At 43.0% G+C, this 27,289-nt stretch overlaps 3 protein-coding genes across 5 annotated transcripts in view; 2 read left to right on the top strand and 1 right to left on the bottom strand.

The window, feature by feature from the left end:
• GPC1 (glypican 1) overlaps window positions 1–4,820 on the top strand; it is a 203,049-nt gene extending 198,229 nt beyond the window's left edge. For both annotated transcript variants that reach the window (XM_051781579.1, XM_051781580.1), the window contains one exon: window positions 26–4,820. In XM_051781579.1, coding sequence (XP_051637539.1) covers window positions 26–246 — 221 coding nt within the window. In that variant the 3' untranslated portion in view covers window positions 247–4,820. The remainder of the gene's footprint in view (window positions 1–25) is intronic.
• Window positions 4,821–6,333: 1,513 nt separating this feature from the next.
• DUSP28 (dual specificity phosphatase 28) lies at window positions 6,334–7,995 on the top strand. Its single transcript, XM_051781567.1, has 2 exons — window positions 6,334–6,864; window positions 7,751–7,995. The coding sequence occupies exons 1-2, from the start codon at window positions 6,517–6,519 to the stop codon at window positions 7,883–7,885; spliced, it is 483 nt and encodes a 160-aa protein (XP_051637527.1). The 5' UTR covers window positions 6,334–6,516; the 3' UTR covers window positions 7,886–7,995.
• Window positions 7,996–9,643: 1,648 nt separating this feature from the next.
• On the bottom strand, window positions 9,644–23,870 carry LOC127468425 (claudin-15-like). 2 transcript variants are annotated; one of them, XM_051781559.1, is made up of 6 exons: window positions 23,592–23,870; window positions 22,943–23,218; window positions 14,392–14,556; window positions 14,161–14,242; window positions 11,396–11,506; window positions 9,644–10,068 (listed from the first exon to the last, which is right to left on the bottom strand). In XM_051781559.1, exons 2-6 carry the CDS (start codon window positions 23,160–23,162, stop codon window positions 9,969–9,971), a joined length of 678 nt encoding a protein of 225 aa, XP_051637519.1. In that variant the 5' UTR covers window positions 23,163–23,218; window positions 23,592–23,870; the 3' UTR covers window positions 9,644–9,968. The 2 variants fall into 2 exon arrangements, with proteins under 2 accessions (XP_051637519.1, XP_051637521.1); XM_051781561.1 differs by lacking the exons at window positions 22,943–23,218; window positions 23,592–23,870 and adding an exon at window positions 18,460–18,776.
• Window positions 23,871–27,289: the final 3,419 nt, after the last annotated feature.

The raw sequence follows: 27,289 nt of genomic DNA, 5'->3' as shown, positions 1-27,289 counted from the left end.
TCAGCCCGTGTTTGTCTCTGTGCAGGTGACGACATGAGCGGCTCCGGGAGCGGGGACAGCTGTCCTGACGATGTCTGCGGCAAAAGACTTTCTAAGAGCCCCAGCACCAGGCAGCCAGAAACACACGCTATTCCTAAGCAGTCTGGACACGGCGTCAATGGGGCCAGCAGCAGATCTTTGCCTTCTGCCTCCCTCCTCCTCCTCCTCTTGGTGGCTGTCATCGCCCCACAGCACTTGTGGCGGTAACTCACTGGCACAGCCAGGAAACAGACTGCGGCTGAGGGCTTCACTTTGCCAAAACCAACCAACCAACCAACAACCAAAGGACATATTTAATTTACCTTGGCAAAAAAAAAAATAAAAAACCAACAAAACAACACAACAGGAAAACGAAAAGAGGGAGGAGAAAAAGGTTTCAAAAGGTTTCAGTTGTTTGCTATTTCTGGCAGTGCTTGAGCTGTTTTCTTCTTTCTTGGTCTTCCCCAATGCTGGGCCCTTCTTTCTGTACCTCATTGTTTTACTTTTGTTATTGCCACAAACTGGCTTTTGGGGCCGAAACAAGCCTTTGCAGAGAGGGCTCTGGGGGATCTTGGCCAACCCCTACAAGGGCAGCTCTCCTGCTGCCTCCAGTGGAATATGCAATTGCCCTGACCTTGTTCCCCAGACAGTGGCCGGAGCGGTGCTGCCGACAGCGCGATGGTGCCACGGGGCAAAGCCGGCTCCTCCCGCGGAGAGACTGGGATCCTCAGCGCCGCTTACGTGCTGCATTCAGGGGCTCTTTCCGGTTCTTTGTGCTTCCTAAGTGGGCAGAGATGGCCCTTCACTTCCAGCAGCGTATGTAGGAGCACAAGCAGGTCTGGTGGGTTGAACTGACATAGTTTGTCAGTGGCTGTTGGACCCAAAAACGCAGAACTCCCTTTTTTTTTGGAAAGGTCACAAGTGGGTTTCTTGACTAGAGCTCGTAGCTGGTGACAATTTGAAATGTAGGTCTCCTACATCTAAATGACTGGGAATGAGTGTTAGGGGTTGGGGTTTGGGGTACTTTTTCTTTGCATGCTAGTTGGAAAGCCATTTTTTACCCAAGTAACAATGGTCCAATTTCTACCTGCAGTGCAGTACCATGGTAGGTAACAGAGAGATGAAAATATGCACAGTGAGATTCTCTGTGTGACAGACAGTTGTGCTGCCTCCTCCTTCTCTAGCCTCAGCCATGAACAGGAATCCATTTGTTTTTTCTTGGTAATAAGAAAGACCAGAGGCTTTTTACTAACTGGAGCTTTGGGACTGGTTGCGGCCTCCAGGCAGCTGTCTTAGGGCAGAGAGGGGCCAGTGGTGATCAGCACTGGACAGTGTCCCTACCCAGGGGGCTGCCTCAAAGCAGCACCTACCAGAGGGGATGTGAGTATGGGATACATTTTGTTTGTTTTCCTTCAGTGTTTGTTTTAGTTGCATTGTAGGTTTTTAATGAATTTCCCTGTTGCTTCCCCATCATCCAACACACCTCCTCTAACCACTGCAGGGATGGGCTGAGACAGTGGGTCAGGCACCCACTGGCAGCTCTGTTTTGGCTCAGGGGAGGGCCAGGCTCACCCTTTGCTGCCCCGTCCCAGCACACACCAGCCTCTGGGTCACACAGGCTGCTGCCCTAACCCCAAAATGCCTGGTGGGGTGGGCTCTGTGCCAGGTTTGGAGACTGGAGGTGGTGGGTGAACGATATAAATGTCCCCACGTAGCTGTAGGAGTGTCTGTGCGTGTAGCGCTGTGCTTTGGGGCTTCCAGAGGCTTCTGTGCCTGACGGGCAGCCAGTGTTGCTGGAGGCATAGGTTTAGCAGATGTTAGATCCAACACAGTCACTGTGACTGGTTGGGCCAAGAGCACACCCAGGGATTGGGTTTGAGTTTCAGTTGTGTTTGTACTGAGGCAAGGGGGAGGGCAGAGCTGGGTCTGTCTCCTGCTTTACTGGTCTGCACAGCATCTGAGCATTTCTCCTCTGCCCTGCTAGAGGAGACATGCCTTTGGCCTGAGCAAACATAATGGAGTTTGGGTTTGCCCATTTCCTAAGAAGAGGGGAAAAAAACATTTTAAACATTAGCAGTTTCTAGAATGTGCAATTTAAGGGGAGATGAGAACACAAGGAAGGTAATGCCAAAAGCACTGGGGCCCAGTGATGGCACTGAAGGTGCCTCAAACTAGGCAGAGATTTTAGGCCAGCTTTGACTGGCCTCTCCAAGTCTCTGTGACTAGTGTCACTGACTGGGCATCCTTTCTGCCTTGTCCTCTCCTTCTTGTAAGGTAAAATCTTACCTGATCTTGTAGGGTGTCCGAAATGACTGCCAGAATGCTGGACATTGGCTGAAGGACAGACAATGCCACTAGACTGATCAGAACCCTGGAGAGAATAAATGCAAGTCATGGATTTGTACAGGTTTATTTACTTCTAGACGTATGACAAGTTCACATGACTTTACTGCTCTGAAGAACAGTAACTTTTTTTTGAATTTTTTTTTAACTAGAATTGCCGATACAAATTTAACCTCCAGTTGCAGAAATCCCCACAACCAGTCCTGCAGAAACTTTACATCCAAAGCAAAATTAAGAGGAGGGAGGGGACATCAAACCATTGTACCCTCTTCAAAACGTGGTTCAGTTGGAGTTCTAACATATGGATGCTGAAGTCAGTCTAACATATGGATGCAGAATGAGACCTGAAAGGAAAGTCCCTGTCACTTCCATTTCTGTGCAGTTAGTGTTTACTATCCACCTTTTTACCCTCAAAAGCTTCTTATGGACCCCTTCACACCCTAAGTGTAAAGCCAGGAATTTACTGATTGTCCACTTAATCTTTTAACAATTTAATAACCCAAACTAGTGGTTCTGTTACAAGAATAAAACCTGATAGTCCCAATTAATACAGTAAAACCTCAAAGAAACTGTTAAACCAGTTACGCAGGAGAAGCCCTTCCTGATGTCTTCCCTCCAAGGCTGGGTTGAGCTCCCACTTCCACATCCCTCCAGGCCCTGAGGGTGACCCCTTCTATCCTCAGGGAGCCGAGCTGGGATGAGACCAGCAGGCAGGCGAGGGCAGTGCCAGGGGCTCAGCCCCTCTTTGCCAGGAGGGACATGATGGTGGTGGTGACACTTCCTCCCTCCTTGACCCTGGGCCCCCTTGGATTTATTTTTCTACCTTTTCACACAGTCCGTCTGCACTCCTGCTTTTTGTTGGTTCCTGGTCATTCAGTTTTTCTATTCTCTTTGTTGCCCTGAAGTGGTTTCCCTGAGCTGCTGCCATTAAATGACCTGGGGCTGCATTTGACCATGGCATCTTCCCCAGGGAGCCCACTGGCCGAGTCCCCCAGGATATCAACTCAATATCACTCTAAACTAAAGCAAACCTAAAGCAAACCATAGTTACTGATGACTAAACAACCACTGGTGTGGCTCAACAAGCTGAAATCAGCCCAGGTCCAGACAAGCCCCAAACCTGTACTCAGGCTGGCACAGAGCCTGCAGCCTTTCAGTGCTTATAAATGACATTTCCTGGTCTATGACCTGCTTGAAAATGCTGTGACACACCTCCCTAGCCCCTGGCTGGTGGCTGCTTGGGTTGGCTAGATGATGGGAGCCCTGGGGAACAGGTCTGTCTGGGGAGAAACATCTGCTCTGATGCTATCGAGATAGTGATTTGTGGTGTTCTGGTGTGAAAAGGCCTCATGCTTGACAGGGGTAGTGCTCTAGGAAAAAATATTAACAAAAACAACGTCCCTGGGAAGGGGAGAACCAGAAATAGTGGATTTCCAAGTGTCTCTGTCTTTCAGCCTGCTCTTTGTGCCATAACATGTATGTTTTAACTAAGGGCAAGGGTCTCAAAAGGCTTTGAGAGCACAGCTACTTCTCATTTACAAATGACAAGCTGCCTGTTGTTTTCTGGTGGGCTTGGTAGGGGCTAAGGTATAGCAGAATATCTGAAGTCCATCTTTGCTTTAAACATGCATTTCTACCTGCAGAAGTAAGAATTATTTCACTTATCGGCATAGCTAGACAGTTATCTATTTCTTTCTGTTACCAAGGTACTTGTAACTCTCTTGCACTGTTTATCTAAAGTTGAAATATGTTCTTTGAATCCTTGTATAAATAAAAAGGCTGGAGACAAACCTAGATAACAGGGCAGTTATTTCTTCTCCATTTAAGCTGAGTTGGGCATTTTCTGTCTTTTTCCCGCATTAAAGCACAGATAAAGGGCAGGTCTGAGCCATGAAATGGTGTTTCAGCCACAAGTTTCTAATGGGCTGATGCCAGTGTTGGCAGCAGAGGTTTGCCTGCATCCAACCCCATATCTTCCAGAGGAGCAGCTGCTGGGTTGGATGTATAGATGTGTGTTTGTGGGAACAAGGTGAGCCTGGCTTGAGTCATCAAAGCAAGGATGCTAAATGTTCTCTTTTTCATGTAGAAGCACAGAAAGAAGTGGTATAACAGTATAAGGAACCAGAAATGCCCTTGATATTGATCATTACAAAGTATTGTGGTAATTACAGCCATGGCCTTACACCGGTGCAGCTGTTGGCAGGGCTCACAGCAAGCAAAGAAGTGATGTGAATGTTTGATCTCAAGCATGTGCTTGATACTGAACTGGTGCATCAGAAAGGTTTGTGCTTCAGCTCTGTCCTTTCCAGTAGTGGTTAAATACAGCTGTCAAGGTAACGCATCAGAAGCTGCTCGTGAAGTGTCTAAGAAAGACTTGGTAACTGGAAACTACTAGAAGTGTATCTTTCTTCCTGGAAGCAAATACCACCTAAATTTAATAAACTGAGTGATACCCTTGAGCGAGTAGGCATTTCTTTAGGTTCCTGTCCTGCAGTTACAGCTATTTGCACCACATGCACACATTCATATAAATACAGACAAGTGCAGAAATGTAGGTCTTCTTGGAGAAGTTGTTTGCACACCAGTTGCTTCCTTTGCCTCCTCTGTGTCTAATGATGATCTTAAATAATATCCACTTATAGCTGTGTGTGTATTAAAGTTGTCTGAAAACATTGCTGCAATTTGTGATGCCACTGTGTTTGCAGCGATGCCGCAGTGTGTTTGCAGATTCACTGCTAAGAGCTTGCAGGAGGTGTAGGATGTGATACAACCTCAGTTCCCACTTCCCTGCAGCCACACAGCCCTGCTTGCCTGGGAAGGAAAGGCTTCAGAGGCTCTAACAACAGCTTGGTACCTACAGGGAGCTCACCAAGACGATGGGGGCAGACACTTTACAGGTGCATGGAAAAGGATGAGACACAGCCAGTATAACTGGGGCTGTTTGCACCAAACCCCAGCTGGCAGTGGCACGAAGACCAGAAGTCCCCCAGCAAAATTTGGACTGAGGCATCAGACCTTTTCTAGTCAGAGGATGAGGCTTTTACCCTGCAGTTTGACCATCATCTTGCAGAGCTGGCAACTGTCTTCACTGCCAGAAGGTGGCATTTGCATTTACCTTATAAATCACTCTCCATGTAAGGATAAGTGCCCTGTCCCTATTTCCTGCTCTGCACAGGGAGGTGATACAGGGCAGGCTGGTGGGAAGGGACAACCTTTCTGGCATGAATGACCATTCTTAAGTCAACTGCAGGCAGGTAGCAAGTAAACATCTGTAGCCTCAGAGTGAGGAAGCACAGGTGTGGCCACAGTGACATGGTGCTTATGTGACAGAAATGCTGCCCTGGGATGGGGGTACCCAGGGAAGACCTGCACACCAGTGCAGGAACTCATAAACCAGTAAGTCATCAGATTTGTCCTATTAGTCTGTGCTCTGCTGCTGTGATAGTCCAGGTTCATTTTTGTGCCAGCAACAAATATTGGTCACATGCTCCTGTTTCACCAGAAAGCAGAGGGGTGAAGCAGCTCAGCCACATGTTCAATGCTCCGGGAAGTGGATGGTACCAGCGATCAGCCCTGTGGCGCTGGCTGATGTGGCATTCACCTGGCCGGGCCATTGGCCCCATCCCCACCCTGGCCCGCACAGCTCTAACCCACGTGTACACTCCAGTGTAAGATACTCTTGCTCTGGCACCACACCAGCAATTCTACGGAAGTCCAGAGAAATTAGTGCTATGCTATCCAGCCAGCCTAGTAAATAATTTTCTGGGCACTCAAAAGATGCTTTTGTTGTATGTGAGGGGCCCCAAGATGCTCTGGAGGAGCTCACATCGATATTGCATCCCTGCACCAACAGCACTGACCGCAGCAGCCTTCCCGTGCAGAACACAGGGGGGAAGCAGCTGCTGTAGGGGTGGGGACTGTAAAATCCATCTAGTTCTCAAGTGAGCTGTGGGCTCTGAAAGCGTTTTAGCCTTCCAAACGCAGCTCTCGAGATGCAGCCGGCACTAGGACCTGCCTGGAGCCTCTACGCCCCAGCCTGTACAGAACGGATAGCACAGCCCGGCCCGCCGGCTGCGGGCGGCACAGCCGCGCTGCCGCCGAGGAGCCCCCGCACCCCGACCCCCGGCGCGGAGGGGCCGGGACCCTGGGTTGCCGATGCTCCAGCTCTGCAAGGTCACGGCCTCCCTGTTCCTCGGCACGGCCAGGGCAGCCTGCGACGAGGAGCTGCTGTCGCGGGAGGGGGTCACCTTCTGCATCAATGTCACCAGGCAGCAGCCGTTCCCCGGCCTCCCGCGGGTGCGCGGAATTCGCGTGCCCGTGTTCGACGACCCGGCCGAGGACCTGTACCGGTACTTCGAGCCGTGCGGCGCCGCGATCGAGGAGGCCGTGCGGGGCGGGGGGAAGTGCCTGGTGTACTGCAAGAACGGCCGCAGCCGGTCGGCTGCCATTTGCACGGCTTATCTGATGAGACACCGGCAGCTCCCGCTCAAGGACGCGTTTGAGGTAACCTGCTTATGCCCAGATTTATATTTAGACACCTTCTGGGGAAGAAATGCAAGGCTCGTTCTGAGTAATGATCAATTATTTTGGGCTCTCACCCGCCCATTAGCAGTTATACAGATATTCAACATTTTGAATAAATGTTCCCCTCCAAGTTTTTTCACCTCTAGCTTGGACAAATGACCTTTCAGTGTGAGGTTTCTGGGACAAAATAATTACAGATGCAAATAGGCTTTGAGCACCAGTAGCAAACATGCAAAGCTGGTTGTTTAGTGACCATTTTTCTCTGTCAGTTGCATAGTCACAGTAAGTGACAATAAAGACAGAGACAAATGAGTGGCTGCAGGAGTTGTTTTGCAGGATTTGCTCCTTCACCTATGTGACAGCTCCACACAGCAAAGAAACATCCTGTTAAGCCTGCTCAATGGCCAGGGACTAGCTGTGAGCAGTAGCATCTCAGCTTTCCTGGGAAGCCCATCCGATACAAACTACTTGGATTCTATGGGCCTTTAGTCTTCACCCGTTTGGCAGGTGTATGACTGAAGTCTTTAGATAACCATTTTGCTCACATTAGACAGTGTGCAGAGAGTGACCAGTTTCACGCTATCTTAAACATGAGCAGTGTCAGCACACTTTGTAAGAGACATTCGCATTTCCAGCAAATTCAACAGCTCCTTCTCATGTCTCAGCCATGAATCCCTTCTGTAACAGGGACCACATGCCAAGTCATAGCAAGCACAGAGTGAGGTCAGCTCACCAAAATAGCTGTTCGTTATTCTGTGGTCAAATCAAAACCAAAGTAAATCTAAGGTCTAAGGAAAAAAATCCATTTACAGGACGCTCACAAATGCAGGACACCTTGCTTCTACCACTCTCTCCTGTTCCCTAGGCTGTGAAGACTGCCAGACCTGTAGCAGAACCCAACGCAGGATTTTGGTCTCAGCTGCAGAGATATGAAGAAGATTTGCAGATACTAAAGCAGTCAGGTCCACTGAGCAAAGGACTTAAAACTAGCAAAGTGTGAAGATGCTTTAAACAGAGTGAAGTTTCTACAGATCTAAAAAAAAAAAAAAAAAAAAAAAAAGGAAAAAAAATCCCTTCCTGAATCACCTCTACATAAAATGCCTGATGGTTCATTAGATTCATTCAGCGCATTTCTGTTGAAGGTGCATGGAAACGGGGTGGATAAGCAGGGAGAAACAACAAAAACAGAAAATGGTTGGAAGGACTGTAAACAAAGCAGAGGAAGGCACAGGGAGAAACAACAAAAACAGAAAATGGTTGGAAGGACTGTAAACAAAGCAGAGGAAGGCATGGAATCTTCAGCAGTTATTTTCCCCTGAATGACACTGAATACGATAACGATGTACTGAATGAGTGAAGGAGTTACCACACAGCAGTTTTGGTTGTTAATTAAATTTCCCAGTGATGCCACTGGAAGACCTGATGCCAGACTAAGGAAGTTCTGAATTCCTGTCTCACCTGCTGGATATTAAGTCATAATTCATGTTCATGAGCTGACACAACTTTTGGTTGGAAACCAACACTGGTTGATGCTTAGTCTGCCATTTTCCTTCCGTTCAACTAGACCAAAGCACCTTCATAAAATTACCTAAAAATCCAGAGGACAGAATGTACAGATGATGGCAAGGAGTTCAGCTCCCAGCATGCAAGTTAAGTGCCTTTTCAGCTTTTGAAATTATTCTCTAAAACACCAAAGGAATGATTTAAAAAACAACAGTTCATAGTGGGGGGAAGAAGATGACACTGGCAATTTAGAAGTAATCCTCACTCTTTTTAGCTTTACTTACTAAGTCTAACAAGATCTGCCAGTGCTCAACACATGCCTTAATGTGCCAGTTTACAAGTCAGTTGTACCTGCATCCAAGCAACATGGCTAAATCTGCTAAGACTGCTTGCTGGTTGCTCTCTGAAATTATCTATTGGGACATCAAGAAAACTGCATGAAACTTCTAAATCAGACTATTATATGTTTATCATAAGACATCAGAACTAGAGATAAACACCAAGGTATTTTGTCAAACTGTGTGAATACATCTGTAATTTAAAAGGGACAAGTTATGAAACCTATGAACCTGCAGGGTGAAATTCCATTTCATGTTGCTTAAAGCATAAATATAAAATAAAATTAGCTTATCACCATCTGTCTGAGTGCTCACACAAGGCAAACGTATGCTCCCAGCAGTGGAGTAGTTTAAGGCAGAAATTCTAATGATGGAACAATGACAGAGAATAAAGCCTCTGGGGAATTGCACGAATTAGACAACTCAGATGCAGTAGAAGTTCCCAAAGTTAAAGATTGCTCAAAGTTAAAATAGGATTATTTTAAAAGCTGAAAACATAGAAATAAAAATAAAAAATTCAGGCTATTGTTTTCTTAGTTACCACAAGGCGTTTTCACACCAGATGCTTTCTCCACTCCCAGCTGTGTTTGGTTCATTCCATATCATTTATTTTTGGTATCTGCATTACAACCATGAAATTTGTTGCACATCTGCAGATTTGAAGGTGAGTGGTTGCTAGAGAATTTATTGTAGCTTTTATAAACCTTGACTATCATACATAATAAGAATTGCAGTAATACATCAGATCCTTATTAATTGCCAAGATACCACTCATCAAAAAATCTGTTCCAGTCAATCCATGGAATAAAGTTTATTTCCTGTCAAAAAGCTAAAGCTGCTAAACAAAAGTAGGAAGCTAAACATTAATGAAAACACAATACGTTTTTAACTGTGAGGCACATGCACTCGCAGTCAAACACAGCTCTCAGTTCCACATGTTTGAGTCAGCTGAAATGGAAACTGTTGCTCTCAAGTGTCAGCACATACTGCGCTCTGGTTAAATTTTACCAGCCTTGTCAGCACGAAGAAAACCTTCTTGTGGCAGGATTTCACTTCACATCTTCTGTAGAAAGCTATTTACATCTGAAAACCATTCCTATTTACATTGGAAAGCACTCCTCCTCCTGTACTGCTCCAAATTAAGGGATAAGATTGCAACTTGGAACCGGAACCCTGGAAGTAGTTCACTTCTTTATTTGAGTTCATAACCTACTAATGTTACAGGTGATGCAAAATGGAAGTTTAGACATACTCCTTGTTGCTTATGATCGTCTCAGTGTTCCTGGAATACATGTGTGGCTGAGGAGCTGCCTGGCCTGCTGAATATCCGTATTTGTTCGTTCTGTAAAGTAAGGAAAAAAAAGATACAAATAAGAAGTATTAGACACATGTTCATAGTTTAGATACTTAGGAAGTTACTCATTTAGGTCTATATCAAACCCCTCGATAGCACACTCTTCACAAAGGTGCAGAAACTAGCTGTCTATTGTTCTCATCGGTCTGGTAGCTAAGTGGAAAGACAAGGGCTCCCTTACAGGCAGCACAGCCATCTCTCTCATAACCAACACCACACTCTGGATTCCTAATTCACCTGTGCTCTTCCTCAAGGCATTTCAGTCAAGGTCTTAAAGCAGAAGAGAACCTAGCCCTCAATGCCCTTGTGCAAGCTCCAGGTTTTAATACAGGAATCAAGATGATGAGAAAAAAACAAGTAACTTCAGCCAATCCCTTCAGCTGTCATTCGTCATGTTGAACTTCTATTTCATATGTCTGTTCTACCTGATTTTCAGGACATTTCAGGACATCCGGTACTTTGTATTAAAATACGGTGAACAAGATCTAAAGTCCAATGTGGCTGATGAAATATTACCATAAAACTGAAATGGTTTCAGATTAGGCAGTGGAGTATCAGAGGAGCGCTCACTTACTATGTGTTTTGACATAATCTTCAAAGATTAAATATAGCAGCAGTGAGCATGCTTCCTCCTTCCATGTTATCAGCCTCTCAAGCTTAGCCAGTACAACCTCCAAGCCATTTGAGTTCTTCTGAGTAGACATGAACCTTTGCTATTTTTGCAATCTCATCCCTCTTCTTCAGAAAGGGACCTTCTGTTTGTGTCAATAATTTAAGATTGAAAAAAAGTCCAGGGAAGATTAAATATTGAGGCCAGAAGTCTCAGCTTTTCTGCTGAGACTTTTCTGCAACAAGACATTTCCATAAAGAACAAGAAAAAAACCCCATGTTTCTAATGATCAGTTGGATGTGCTTTGGGAAGGAAATGCCATTACACTTTCTACAAATTAAATGATGGTTGAATATTTTAATCACAGTGAGTATTGTAGAGAAACTGGATTAAAATACACTATATTCTTTGAAATACTTTTGCCAATAGACAGTTCACTCTTTCACTGCACATTTTCACTTAGAAATATAAGCAGTACCCAGAAATACCAAACACAAGTTATAGGGACTACTGATGGTGAAGTATCAACAAGTATACTGTGCAAGTGTTTGGTGTAGCATCCCCTGCCATCACAAGTCTGTGACAGCCCATAGTACTGCTGTACTGTATATGGCTACATATTTATACAAGAGGGTGAGAGAGAGAGAGGGAGAAAAGTGCACAGTAATTTACAGCTACTGTTTCGACTGACAAACCCAAGATTACCTGTAATTCTGTTTTTCCTTCCCTTTGCATGAACAGGTCAGTAAGATCCCACCAAGGATATAAAGAATAGAACCAGTCCAGCCTAAGTATAGAGCTTCTCCCAGTTCATACCTGAAACATGAAAGATTTTATGGAAACAGCTTATAACAGGATCACAAAGCCATTATTTTAGGCTGAGCCATAAGGTTCACAAATCATGCAAAGAAACAAATTCTAGTCCGCATAGAAATCAGCCAACTGAAAGTACATCAGCAGAGAACAGAGAATAGACCTGGCTTCGTGTCTGCTCAGTAAAACTCTTACTTGTATATTTAAGTGCTCTGCTAAACTAGTGATAGTACAGAAAGCGTGAAGCTACATTAAGATAAGTAGCAATAAATAATTGCATATATTTAACAAATTGTTGATAATAAATAATAATAACATACCTTCTGTGCCATCCACAACACTTATTTTTCCCTTTTATTGGCTGTGCCACTGAAGCAATTTTGTGAAACGGAATGAATCAGACCTTACTGTCTGTCCTGAGAAAAGGCTAACCATAGGAATCAGTTTTCTATGGGCATGATGCTAGGTGACCTACAAGTAGCTGTTTGTATAGGGCTAGTTTTCAAACTTAGGTATCCTAAAGAATATTTGGCACCCTCTGTGGTTGTATGGCTGAAATCCATGTATGAGTGTCCCAGGGTGAAAAAGAATAGTTCCCCATTTTGCTGTGCAAAACTATACCTTTCAGGAAACCCCCCAGTCCAGTCCAAAAAATTAATTAATAATGAATTTGTCCCAAAGACTAGACACACGTGAGTCTGGAAGAGTCTGGCAGGAGTTTCACAAAAAGAGGAAAACAAGTTTTGTATTTGAAGACTATAGGCACAATACACCTGTACCTCTGTAGTCTGAGGTACCCACTATAAGGGTAAAATAAGTGTTATGAACTGTATTGAAAGTACACTACAACCGGAGATTTGTGTTTTCTTTCCACTTGTAAACACAAAATCATCATTTAAAAGTGTTGAAGCTTCTGACTCCAGAGTTCATTGCTAACAGGAGGGCTTCGGAGGTTCACAGACGTTCCCTGCTCTCCATGTTCTCATTGCACGTTGGAGCTGCAAGGTCTCCACTGGTTTAGGTGCTTTCTAAACACACGGTGGGGAGATAGTCACTATCTCAAAAAAAAAAAGCAGTGCAAGCTGCTGAAGGAATACAGGAACAGCCAGGGAGCGTTGCCCAGTGTCTGAAATAGTCTCTGCTCACCAGTAAACTACAGACAGGAATGCTGTAGATGCCATCCCCAAGGAAAGTATATAGAAGGGATCTGCAGGAGAACTTAGGTTGCCTTCACAACTGTATGAGAAACTCCCCTAAGAATTAGCAGAGGTTAACTTCACTAGTTTGCTGAAGTCAGACAAAAAAAAATGCTATCTGAAAAACTGGATTTCCCAGTCTCTTAAGAGTGAAGATTAATACTGGCCTGCAATTGAATTTAGCTGTCTCTCAGAGTCCATGTCTGGCTTTACCAGTGACCAAAGTTAATTCACCAAGAACCGCTCAGAGAATCAATAGCTTAAACATGAAGTTTGGATATTAAAAAAAAAGATTTCTTCAGCTACTGAATGCAAACAATCTGGTAACTGATTAACAGTCATTGATGTTGAAGCCCAAAAGCTATAGCAGATAACTATAAAACTCACTAACTATCCCACTAACTGAAATTCCTTATCAACATTTTTTTTTCAGTTCCCTAATGTATTTATTACCCTTCATATAGTTCTCTGAAGAGGATATAAAACAACAAGTAAGTGCACAAGTGCAATTTCTTTGTAAGTGCTTCATTGAAAACACCGGGAAAACTGACAAACAACTAAAGCAATTGCTTAAAGTACTTTGATTCATCACAAAGCACTTCACCTCTGACTTTTCTGAACTGATTCCCAGGTGGAAAATTACAAAACACTTCAAATATGATCCTAGCAACTAGAGATTTATAGTTTACTGATCTATGAATTATATACTAGACAGAGGTACTAACAAATTATAGAGGTCTCATGTTCCACAGTATGTTTCCATCTCCTTTTCCCCTTCTCTGAAGGAGAGGACTGGTGACCTCTACCCTTGTTCCTTTACAAGGGCACCTTGATAAAGTGCCATAAGCTGCCATTTGGTTTTGACAACCATTGCTTTTACATCAGACAAGAGTAAGGGCTTTTATACCTTGAAACTTGTTTGTGTGCAACTGTACTAGCTGACAGTCCCCCAAATTTTGCCTCATTTTATTCATAAGGCAAACAAATGTTGAGACAATACATAGACAAGCAGTACATTTCTCTGCAGGTCACCATTACACAGCTCAAGCTGCTTTCTGGACAGTTTTCCCATGCTTGTATATGTGAGGCAATTTATCCTAGCCATATCTAGAATTTTGTACCTCTTTTGGTCTAAATGCTGAAGAAAATTAGGACTTGTACCTTTTTTTCTTTGTCTTGAGATGTGCACTTAATTGAGTCTCAAAAGAAAATGTAAACATAGTACAAAACCCGCATGGATGTGGGGTTAATATTCCTCACGTTTACTAACTCTTCCAGAAGACAACTCTCCTCTCTCCCCACCAACATCTCTGAGGTAAAAAGATTCCCCGAAGACAATTTTTTTCCTCCTGCAAGACTGTATAATGGTATCCATCCAGGTTCTGAGACTCTGGAGCAGCTGGGATTAGTGCAAGTTTCTAACACATGATGGAGTTTGGTACGACAGATCCATTAACTTACTTGGTTCCAGCATACAGTGGGTCAAAAAACTGAGCAGTAATGATTGCAGCATACCAAGAAACAGCCACCATGGAGCAGAGACCTACACGAAAAAGTTTAAAAAGCACACAGGTGAGTGATTCCTTTAATGGTTGTACCAGCTTTAAACTAAGAACAAGTTAATTTCATTTAATCTGGCTGTGAAAGCAACACAAAGTACTGATAGCATTCTCATTTCAGCCTTGATATTACCTCCTAAAATGAAAAGAAATCCTCCTGTGACAGCAAACTTCATTTTTCCATCCTCATCGCTCAACCCAATGTTTGTGCACTTCAAACCAAAGAGTGAGACTACTGTAGCTAGGAATCCCAGAAGGATGGAAGTAATCATCAAGGCACGGCATGCCTGAATATGAGCTAACACAGAAAAAGAGAAAACAAATCAGGATCTATACAAAAATGACATTGATCTTGTGCTGAAAAAGTAAAAATGATTAGAAGGACTGACAAAATCAACAGGTGCAGTAATAAAATAAGTGAATCTTGTCCAACTTTGTCATATGGTTCATAGAAGCCTCCAAACCTGAGCGCGTTCAGCCTTCAAGTAAATCAGATTTCAGCAGTTGAACTAGCCAAGGTGTGTGGGGCTCAGGCATTACAGAGGAACTGGAAAAATGTACCAGTTTTGCTGCTTCCAGGGAGAGATAGGAAAGAATGTGCTTGAGTTAGCAGTTCACTTCAAACTCTGAATCAGTGTAACAAACAGGAGGCAAGTGGGTCCAAGAGCTGTAGCACTCCTCTCCTCCCTAAGACATACTCCTGTGGAGAGCTTACAGCTCCCGTGGGCACGTTAGGGAATTTGGTATGCTGACAAGTCTGTATTGCTTAAGGTCACAGTCTTCACATTTAGGTATCAATTGCACAAAAACCTAGACAAGATTATTAATCAGCCTAAGAAGAAAGATCAAACAGAGACTTCGGTCTCCTCTAAAATGGCATTGTGCACTTGGCAGGTTCCAGCTCGAGTGGCATTTCGGCACCTTTGTTGTGAGATAAACATGCCAAGCGTCACCAATCTGGCAGGTCACAACTGCTAACTTTGTTGGACTTGATGATCTTAAAGTTCTTTTCCAACCTAAATGACTCTAAAATTCTAACCACACATCAGAAGGATCAGAACTGGACTGCAACTGGACACTGGCTTTGTTGATGCCAACATTCCTCTTGCTCCCTGATCACCTCCCCAGTCTTCCATGATAACCTGCTGGCCAGGTCTGTAGCAGAGTGAGCCCGTAACTCTCCAAACAACAAAAATCAAAGAGAGAAACAGGAGGCAAAGTGATATTCACACACTGACTCAGTGGGCTGTATTGCCTAATGTGGCTTAAGAGTATTGACCCTGCAAGCTTGAGAGTTATCAAAAATAGTAATAAGCAGTCGTGAAATAAATTAAAGGATATTAAAGGATAAAATCACTTGAGAAATTAATGCTTCATTAAGCACTAATTTTAAAAATTTTATGGAAAAAATACAGAGAGTAAAAAAAGTGAAAATACCTCTCAAAATACCATTAATGCCTCAAAGTTTTTGCCTGCAGAAGGTACTGTTAGGACAAGCACTCAACAATGCTGCTTTCTAGTTTGGGGTCTTACACCACGGCACCAGGAATCACCCATAGCAGGGTCCAACAACTTACATTTCAGGTCCTGCAGTGTTAGATGGGACTCCCCATCTTTCCAGGACACACAAGCATATCCTCAGGCTAACTGCTTGCAAGCCAATGGCTGTATTATTTTAACAGTAGAAATTTCATACCATTGTACTACAATACAATAACCTCAACAGCCTTAACTGAGGGCCTTGCTTCACAGTTAAGAAAGCTCAATTTGTTGTTGTGTTTATTTTTAAAATTAGCTTATTCGACAAGATACAAAGGCAGTTCATTTTATTAGTCAGTACTGATTGTAAGAGATTATGCCCAAAACCTATCATTGGAAGAAACAATTATGGAACATGAAAAAGAAGAAAGAAAAAAAAAAAAGAGTATGAAAAGCATTTGGCAAACAGATCTATCAAATGTTTGACTTAGTTGTGACTAGATAGATAGTGCTAGCTAGACAGAGTAGCCAGTCATGGTTTCAATCGTACAATATTGCTTTTAAAAAGATCCTCACTTCAAATGTTTGTGAGTTAGACTAATGGCTTACTGAACTCAAAAGTGTTAAATCTGTCTAAAAGAACCAAGTCTGATATTTTCCATATATAAATGAAAAATCAGAGGTATTCCACATAGCTCAGTTGCCAATAAGGAAACCTCCGTGGAAAATCTTTATGATCCTTTTGATGAGAGGTAACAAAGACACTTTTGTTTTTTCTCTTCCCCTCCCACCAATCCCTGACATCTTAGCAACAGTTTCGGCTAAGTTTTAAACAGCAACTTGAACCACGCCTAAACTGATAATGATAATTTTTAGTCTGCCTTTGCTCACATCTGCCAGTACTATAGACATTTCTTAGAAGTCCCACTGTTTACTCGGTCCTCATTATTACCAAGCCCATTTTCTTCCTCTTTCCTGCTTTGCCCAGCTGTCCTTTTCCACTTTTAACACAATTCAGTGTCTTCTAACTTCTTTTTTTCAGTTTTCCTTTCTAAAAATGTTTTTTCTCTACAATTTTGCAAGTTGTTTTTCCCTTTCCCCTGCCTATGTCCCTCAAATACACTGCTGTCTTCTCAACCACAGAACCGATCTCCTTTTCAATAGATCAAATTCACTTCAGGGCCTGGCCCAGTCATTTACGTTCTGTCTGGCCCCATTTATTTTTTCCTTCCTGCTGACTCCATGTTGTTATCTGCAGTTCTTTAGGAGCCCTCCTGTTGCTTTGCCTTTTGTTCTCTTCGGCTTTAGCACATCGCGATGCTCTTTTCTGACCCCCGCCAGTTTCTTTGAAAGCCACTTTTTCCTGGGCAGCTCCATGATGCTGCCCTGCAGCCCCACTGCCCACATCTGCACACCCTCTCAGAGGCAGCACCTCATGTCAATCCATCACTGACAAGATGCCGCCTGCAGTCAGTGGCAAACCAGCCCTTGAACTGTTTTTTACAAGAACCAAATAAAATCCCAGAATCATTAAGGCTGGCAAAGACCTCTGGGATCCTGGAGCCCAGCTGTTCACCCAGCACCGCCAGCGCACACTGACAGAAACGCTCTGCAGAGGATAATGTCCCATGGATATGATCCGGCTATTACTTACTCTAAGAAGTTTAAAAAGGGTTATGTGCCTCTTAATACACACATGTACTGTAAAAGCAGTTGTTAGATAAGACTGAAAAATGAAAATAATAGATTATTGCCTAAATACTGTACACAGACAGCTTCAGAGAATTGCTATGCTAGTGTCAGAGCTGGTCAACAACATCCCTTTATTTCAGACTGAGAGAGAAAGTGAATTAATACCTCATTCCCACTAATCCTATAGTACACATTCTTCAGATTAGGAGTATCCTCCTACCTATTTAGTTTAACCACCTCCCAGGGTATATTCAACTAGAAAGAAGGCATTTTTATTCTGGATAAGTATCTACATACTGAATTATTCAAGATTAATAAAAAATAGCTTCACTATCTATAAACATGCTTACTATCCACAGAATATTGCCTTAGTGGGACATTTGAGGACAATCCACAATTCTGCTGAAGACTGATACAGAGGACAGGAACCAGCAGATTTAAATTTCTTGATATTTAGAACCACATCCCAAAAGACATTAGTTAACAAGCCCTGACAGGTATATTAATTTATAACATATACTCCTTGTATAACTTATAACGTTATAATATGTATAACATATACTTACTGTATTTCTTGGATTGCCTACAATTTTCAGTCTCAATGCACAAAACCCACTACCACTTCTCAGCTGTAAATAGTATTTCCTGCTATATGAAAAAACTCCAGCTGCAGTACATTAGCTATGAAGTATTTCAAAAGAAGGCCTATACAATAATTCAAAATAAATAAACAATTAAAAAATGTCTCCTACTAATTCCTCCCACAAGATGCTAGAGAAGAGATTACACCATACTTAAAATGCCTATTAAAATAAACGCTTGATCAACCGACTTCATTTGCCGTATTTTATAGCCTCTCCTAAAATGCCTGACACATTCTGCTGCTTAAGAGATTTTTATTACTTCAACCCACAAAGTCCTTCTTGGTCAGTTATTTTCAAGCACTACCAGATCACCAAAACAAAAGCCATAGTCCTTTTTGCCAATAAACTTTTAAGCAATATGAACAAGGCTGCGCAAAGTCACATACCAGGCAGTTTAAGCAAAGAGTCAAATTCCTTGCAGTTGGATACTCCAGTGCTGTCTTCTACACAGCTCTTCCACAGGTTTTCATAGAACGTAGACGTTGTGATCACACTACCATGTATACTGGAGACTTTCCAGTAATTATTTGGCAAAGTAGCTCCAATAACTGCCAACCCACCCAAGCACAAGAGAAGACCAACAATTTCCAAGGCAGCAGTCATGCTTGTGAGTAGTAACAGTTAAGTATCCTTATAATTAGATTACAACCAAGTGAAGCCTTTCAGAAGCCTCCTTGGTGTTTTATCTCTGCGTTTCACTCCAAAATGAGTCTACCTTTGCTCTTTGCTCAACCCCAGAGATAAGGCTTGCTGGGCATGACAATAAGAAGTGGGAGCAGTTCATAATAAAGATATTAGCGTGTAAAAAAAAATGACAATATTAATTCTTTTTCTAATAGGAAGTGAAAAATGAGCCTCTTCTTTTTCTCAGCCTAGAAAGTCCAGTCAGTATATCTACAAAATACCTAATAAGAGTGACAGTATGCGGCAAATATTTTATTTTCTCTGAAGTCAACTAGATTTTACACTAGATTAAAATTGTTTGTAATTTTATTATTGATCTCAAAAAACTTTACTGTGTTATTTGCTTGAGGACTCAAACATAGAAAAGCTTGAGAACAGAAGCTTTATTCTGTTGCTAGAAAATTTAGCACATTTTTTTGAGTTATGGTCATAAGTAATCTGTAACAATAGTACTGCCAGCTTCCTTCAGGAAGGTTAAGTTTGTGGATAAGTGGTTTCCATTAATATTTTACTGTCTATTGATCTATAGTTAAATACATTCAGTCTTAAAAATAGTGCCATTTACACTGTACAATTGTACAATGCATTACACTGTAATAATGTACATGTCATGGAAATTAAATATAAGGAAATGAAGGAGCGAGTGTGAGAGACCTATCTCAAAAGGAATAAAATGATGAAGAAAAACAGCTATAGGAAAAATAATACATATCAGCCAATTGTATCTGCTTGCTAGAATATCTTAGTATTAAAAAAAAAAGCTATTCTAGGCAAACAAGATGTTAAACTTGGTTTAGTTGCTACTGCTCTCAGCTAGACAGAATCATAGACACAATTCACATCACCACTAATGTTAATACTTTAAGGTATCCAAACAAGGTTAACCATCTCTTGCAGTGATAACCTGCTCTTATCTCCAGGAAATGGAGTCAGAGTTTCTTCATAAAATAATTCTGCTATGATGCAACATGGTAACAGATTCACAGCATTTACATAAGCACTACTAGAAAGATTAGCCTTTGAGAGAGTCACAACTTGCCCATAACAGGTATTTGGTTTTTTTTCAAAATTCACTGTCCACTTTGAACTGATGCCGTAGGTTGGTAAGTTCAGCTGCAAAAGGATATTACGGTGCCACTGTGACTTTTTTGCTCCCTTGGCAACCTAGAGGATCATTGCCACTGATTTAAACAAGACTATATCTGGCAGCACAAATCCTGTGATCCTGTGCAGGTCTGAACTTGCAATCTTTTAAGGAAACCAGATAGTGTGCGGTAAGAATTTGTCTTCTTGGGTGACTGTTACAAAATTCTCTTCTTCTGCTAAGTCACTGCAATTTGAAAAATGATGGTATAGTAAAATGAACACACTGTACCAGTACCCTGGAGTATGTTCATCCCATTAAAAGCCCTTCAAGAGTTTCAAATTAATTTATCCATACACTGGCGACTATGCTGATGACCTCAGCGATCACTTCTGCTGACAGTGCTTTCAAAGCTGAGATTAGTTGGGATCTTGAATCAAGTGTCACCAGATGTTATACTGCTGCCAGTGATAAAAATAAAAAATTGAAGAATATAGTGTTAAAAAAAATCTCTTCCTAATTAAGAATCTATTTCAATAAGCAGTCATAAAGCACACATATAAACAGAAAAGATTATACTGCATATTACAATGCATGAGCTTTTCTTATAGGGCACCAGGAATTTTACTCATTCCCTTCAGGAAGTCACCCTTCAATGTGTTAAAGAACATAGGGCAATTCTTCGCTAAATTTCATAAACTGTGGTTTGGTGAGCAATGGGCAGAACAGCCAGTGCTACTCTGCAGGAGGCTCTGGATCAGCAGCAAACAAGAGTTGGTGCTGACAGCTTCACATCCACACCTTCCACAGCTTGGGAGTTTGCCTTCGGGCTCGCTCTAACCCGGTCAGGTGAACTGAATGCTGTCAATGGCTGAATTTTGGAACTGCGCTCCTGGAGCACGTTCCCCTGCTTTGCCTCATCCACAAGGAAACCAATTTGCATGTTCCAAGACCACAAACCAGACCAGGTGCAGTAAATGGAAAATTCATTATAAAAGTGCACTCCTAAGTAAAATGCTTACATAGACATGCCAAGGTATGACCATATACGATCATAGCAACATATGACCAAGGAGAGAAATTGCTCCTAATCCCTCTGGTATTATCCCAACAGAGCACATTTGTGTGTAATATGGTTGAGAGAGAGCTTACAGGCAGAAATAGTAGTTTTTTTAATCAGATTACCCAATACAACTGGGGAAAAAGTACTGACAATATGAAAAACCTGAGTGCTTGATCAACATGAGCTGCACCTCACTTTCAAGACCCAGGAATGCTGACTGAGCACAGCAAGCAGAGAAACAGCCCTGCAACAGATGACAATTACTCCGCAAGCACCACATGATGTGCCTTGGCATGAGGAACCTGTGCTGATTTTAGGGGACATGCAGTTCTTTGAATAGTTGAAGATGATCCACTGACCCCTGCCAAGCAGGGGTCCAGTCTTCCAATTATGGAGGCCACTGGAAGGGAGGGAAGAGAATCCCTAGGAGGTGACTGCTGCAGTTCACCAGGAACTCTTCTCTTCCTGGGGAATATTTTCTTTCCATGTTGGGTGTAGTGAAACTTCACTAAAAAAAAAAAAGGAGGCTGTCCTGCATCCCTACATTGACTCCGCTTGTCTCCATAACAGGGCTGTAACAGCTGCTTCTCCCTGTTACACAAGTCAAGGCAGAGCTGCCACACCATCGTAAGCATCCATGCCATCTCACTACGAGAACTGAAGGATTGCTGGCCCCGTCTCATCACTCTAATTTCCATAAATCATACTTAAGTTTCTAAATGAAACTTAGGCATCCTGCTGTTTACATAGAGGAAGCCCTAGAGAGGAGCAGAATGGATACCAAGATTGTATGAAAAGCTGACATTGCCTCTGATGCAATGAGTAGTGTTTTTAAAATCCTTAGAAGTATATGATTAGCCTTCTTTTGAGGCTACAGATTCTGGCCTCATTACAGGATGTTGATACTTATTCTTAAAGTGGCACCATTGATAAGAAGGCAAAAGGCCATCAAAGCCAGGATCCTGTGGAAGAACCACAAATGTGCTGAATCTTGAGAGTTCACTCTTGAGAGTTAAACTCTCAAACTTTAGAGATCTGTCTCAGGCAGCTCTGACTCCAGGAAAGTCCATATCTGTGTCAAGAAAAACAAGGTTCTTAGTCTGTGAGACATGGTATTTTGAAGTTTTGACCACTGTGCATCAAGAATAAATCAGCTGGAAAGAGTCCAGACAAACAGTAATGACAATAATCAGGGATCTATAAAGCAGGGAAGACTGGAAGAAATTATTTCATTAACATCACGCATAAAGTGACTGCACAAAACTGAAAGTTGTAAAGGAATAAACAGAAGATTCTGTTTAAAAGAGAAAGCTTAACAAAATACCAGGCTGCACTGTTAGTATTTCTACACTCACTTTTTTGAGGAAAGATCTTCAGTGTTAGTTCCTCACAGTCCTTTACCGTAAAAATGGTATTTAAAGAAAGATGTCTTTAGAATTTAGAACAATTCAAACAAATACTTTTCAGTCCCTACAGAGACATTTCTTCTCTTTCTAGTTAGAGACAAGCTACCCTGCTAGTATGGTCTACCCTAGAAAACACAAAAGCACCAGTGGCACAGATGTATTTTAATCTAAACCAGCCTCTGGGAAATTCCAGAACAAATACACAGGTTTAGCACAAAGTATCCAACAAGTTCTGGATTATCTATTTGTCTCACACCAAAGCATAAACAAACACCAGTGCTCATTGAACTATGATCTGCTTGTATTTAAGCATTAGGCTGAGTGAAAGAACACTATTTCTTCCAAAACAATTTTAAAAAAAAATCTTAGATTTGTTGTATATCACTTATATCTCTCTGTCAACACAACAGAGATGGCAACAAAGCCACAGCAGTGACTGAGCTGAATTGCAGGTTGAAGGATACAGGTTTCACAGGGGCCCTTTAACCTGTCTGCAGCCACTACAGGATTTGTCCACACCAGACCTTCTGTGACAACTGCACTATGTGCCACTCCACTGCGCTAACATGCTGTCCAGAAACAAGGAACAAAACTACATCCCTGGATTTTATAAACATGCCATGCACACTTACTGTCTGAACTCAACATGTACAGAAATTTCTTGCACTCTACTGATCCAAGAGCAGTTGCTGCACAGTCCATCCAAAGACCTTCAGAAACCCAGTCTGCAGTGACCAGCTCTGTCGCAGTGTCCAAAACTTTCCATCTGTTGGACATGGTAGTAACAAGTAAAGTGGTGAATCCTGCTAAAGTCAGCAGCAATGCACAGATCTGTAGAGAAGATGATGCCATTCTTCCAGCAGAAGTTGTCTTCAAAGAAACCTCCCAAGATTCCTGATATTAGAAACCTGTTGAAACAGTTTATACCCACAGAGTAAATGGAATTACCTTTACATAAGGAGTTACCTACAGGGAACTGTAGAACTGGAATCTAAATCTCATCAAATAATTGGAATACTTAAATATTCTATGACATTGAGTATGTTTTTTAGGAAAACATTTATTACTGCACATGTTTACCACAAAAAAGTACCAACAGAGCAAAACCAGAGGATCTGACTGAGGAATTCTCTACTTTAAATTTGCAATGTTTCATCCGTTCTTTACTTGTTTGCTAACTCAAAATTCTTTTAAAATTGGGACAATCAACTGCAATTATGCATCTCCCAATTACAATACCAATCGATACAAATTTAAAGCAAGATAAATTTTGATACTCACGTCTATGGTCTGCCCGTTTCATCTACCCTCCTATGAGGCACTGGTGTCAGCACTTTGTGAGGACCAGTTTGATCAACCAAGTGGAAGTTTCATACTCTTTAGGACCTTTGCTCCCATTCTAAAAATCAAGGACCCAGGGCCAAAGCTCTGCCTGACTTGCACAAAGCTCTGGCATGGCTTTTCGCTACAGCGAAGTGTCAGCAAAAGGGAAAATTAGAGCAAAATCACCTAAGTTAGTACCAAAGATGCTCAGATTAACCTGGCACCCACTGGCATATAATTTGCTTTGTCAGTGCCACACATCATCAGACCACAAAGCACTACAGAAATAGTACTACAATTTTCACAGTGGTTGTTTCACTTGAAATTTTTTATGCATTTGTTTTAGGTTGCAGCCCACACCATGAAGAAATATGCAGACAGCTACCTTTCCACTGGTTCACATTAACAAATGAAACTGTCTGTGGTTGCAGCCATGCACCCTGACAGGACAGACCTCCCGGCCAAAGGAGGTCTGGCTGCCTGGGACAGCTCTGCAACCACTTTGCTGCTGTTCTTCCTCCTCTCTTTGCCTTCCTCTGCCCCAAGATGCCACTCTCACTCACCCCTTCCTGACCCTGCTGCTACCACACAAACCCCATAGGACTATCCAGCTAACAATTTATTCTGACACCACATCCATCCTCTTTCAACCTGTACTACGGACACCCAACCCTTCAGGACTTGATTGTACCAGCTGTCATGCGCTGTCATGTTTATAGGTGCGAGGTGATGGCACCACTGATAGCAAATATGCTTTGCAACTGTCCAAAGGAGAATGACTATAAACCAAAACCAAATAAATACACAAAGTCCAGAGCATCATCCCTCACAAAGTGCACATATATAACTAAGAGCTGTAATGTGATAAAAACAAGCCCTGGGGGAGCAAAAACATTATTAACATTAAAAACATCTTAACATTAACAACAGCGAAAATGCATGTGGTCTGAACATCAGGCAGGAAGGGTTAACAAAGAAAAATATCTAAGTCACTTAAACAAACAATTTACTTCTGATAAGGTGGTAATTTTTGGAAGCAAAAATGAGTGGTTAACTGAAAAGTTAAAAAATTCTTTTACTTCTTTTTCATTTGTTTACATCAAAAACCAGAGGAAAAACATTGGTTACAACACTGATTTCATTTGCATATGTATATATACATTTCTAATACCAGCACTTTATAGTTTTGAACCTGCTGATCACTCCTTAGTTCAAGTAAATTCTGAGGCTGACCCATGGCCACCAGCATAATCAGAGAGAGATAAAATGCAGATTTGAATACAGTACTAAACCACTTAGAGCAGTTTCCCACCACAGCTCACAAAGGTTTTCTCTGGTCAGAGTCTGACCTTAAGTTGAGAAGGCAAACTCTTTCACTACTACATAGGAAAAGAAAAAAAAAGGCGGAGCAATGTTAATTCGTTTCCTCCCCACTTAAAAAGAATTTGACTTCATGACTTTGCTCCTGAAGTTGTCATAACTTTTTAAGAACCTAATCAGGCTCATAACCACTTGCAATTACAAGATGCAGATCACTTTCACATTGCTATTAACTTTCCCTTCACACAGTGAACTATAGAATAACTTGGGCTGGAAGGGGCCATACTGATGCCAATCTTCTGCTAAAGCACAGCCTCAGTGCTGGATCAGGTCACCCAAGCTTTTCCAGCCAATGGAGTGGCCTCCGGGACTGGAAACTGCACAGCTGCTCTCCCGTGGAGCATGTTCCTCACACCCACGGGGAACTTTTCCTGCTGCAATACGTGACTGCTGCCTCTCGCCCTCTCCATACAAGCTTGAGATAAACCACTGTTTATTCAGCTGCTTGATTTTGGAGGCTCTGCCCTCTGGTCTCTGGCGGCCCAGGCGTGACTGGCATGTACAGCGCTTGGTTGTCCCATGGGTATCTCTATGGCAACACAGATAACCAGGAAGGCACACATAGCTTCTGGAAACCTACAAGTTATTTGCAAAGCAGAAACCTGTTCTCTTTTCTATTTTAATTTCAGCAGGGTGTCGGTGTGGACAGGGGACTGCTCCCTGCCAACACACCTTTCCAGCCCTGCGGAGCTCAGCTGGCATGGAGATGGTGCCAGGAACAGCAGCAGAGTGCCAGAGAGCAGGAGCCCCAGCCAGCAGCAAGGGAACCACAAGGCACCTGGGGCACCTGCTCAAGCATGCATGGGGAATCACAGGATTATAGAATCATCAAGGTTGGAAGAGACCTTTAAGATCTTCCAGTCCAACTGTCCACCCAGTGCTACCACTGTAACCCATAAACCACTAAACCACATCGGCCAGTGCCAGATGCAGACTCCTCTTGAGCACCTCCAGGGGTGACTCCACCACCTCCCTGGGAAACCAATTCCAGTGCCCGACCACCCCAACGGGGAAAAATTTTTTTCTAGTATCTAATCTGAATCTCCTCTGTCTCAGTTTTTGTCCTCTTCACTGCAGGTGCGGCAGAAAAGATGGGTCCTGCCGCACTGCAACCTCCTCTCAGGTGGTCGTAGAGAGCAATGAGGTCACACCTGCACCCCCTCTTCTCAAGACTAAACCAACCCAGCTCCCTTAAGCTGTTCCTCATAATACAAGTTTTCTAGATCTTTCACGAGCCTTGTTGCCCTTCAGTGGACCCACTCCAACACCTCAAACTCCTCTTTAAAGTGATGGGCCAAAAACTGAACGTAGTACTTGAGGTACAGGCTCACCAATGCTGAGTACAGGGGGATGATCACTTCTCTAGTACTGCTGGGTACATTATTATTGATACAGATACAGGGAAGAGCCTGGGAGAAGGCTGTGGGGTGGGAGCAGCTGTCTTGCACCTGATCGGCCTCATGCAACCCTTTGCTGGAGCAGCCCAGTGGGGAGGCAAGGTAAGGCAGGGCGGAGGAGCCAGGTGAGGGAAGGTGGTGAGGTGTGGTGAGATCGTGTGGAACCACACACAGAGCAAGGCAGGGCCAAGGCAGCAGCCCCAACCTCCTCCCTACTTCCTGGGCTGCTGCAGGCAGAGCCCCAGGCTAGGAGGAGGCAGGTTCTGCCTATTCCATAAGGCTTCTAGAGAACAGTATACATTAACTCAGCCCTGCAGAGAGACCTTGATAAATTACAGAGCTGGGCAATCATCAACTGTATGAAGTTAAACAAGGAAAAGTGTCAAATTCTGCACCCGGGATGGGACAATCTGGGTGCCTGAAGACAGACTGGGGAATGAGATGCTGGAAAGCAGTGCCAGGAAAGGGACCTGGGAGTCCTCGTTGATGGCAAGTTGGACATGAGTCAGCAGTGCCCTGGCAGCCAGGAGGGCCAACCATGTCCTGGGGGGCATCAGGCTCAGCATTGCCAGCTGGTTGAGGAAGGCTCTGCTCTGCACTGGCGTGGCCTCACCTTGGATATTATGTGCAGTTTCGGGTGCCACAATACAAGAAAGATATTAAGCTATTACAGTGTCCAAAGAAGGGCAATGAAAATGGTGAAGAGTTTTGAGGGGAAGCCATATGAGGAGCAGCTGAGTGCACTTGACCAGCTCAGCCCGGAGGAGACTGAGGGGAGACCTCACTGCAGTTACAACTTCCTCATGAGGGGAAGAGGAGGGGCAAGCACTGATCTCCTCTCTGTCACAGAACCCGAGGGAATGGCCTGAAGTTGTGTCA

This window comes from Manacus candei, unplaced genomic scaffold (genome assembly GCF_025592945.1).
Source record: "Manacus candei isolate 608988 ecotype Guabito, Panama unplaced genomic scaffold, ASM2559294v1 h1tg000015l, whole genome shotgun sequence".
NCBI lineage: Eukaryota > Metazoa > Chordata > Aves > Passeriformes > Pipridae > Manacus > Manacus candei.
The sequence above is the reverse complement of the archived record's forward strand: the minus strand, read 5'-3'. Positions and strand labels throughout refer to the sequence as shown.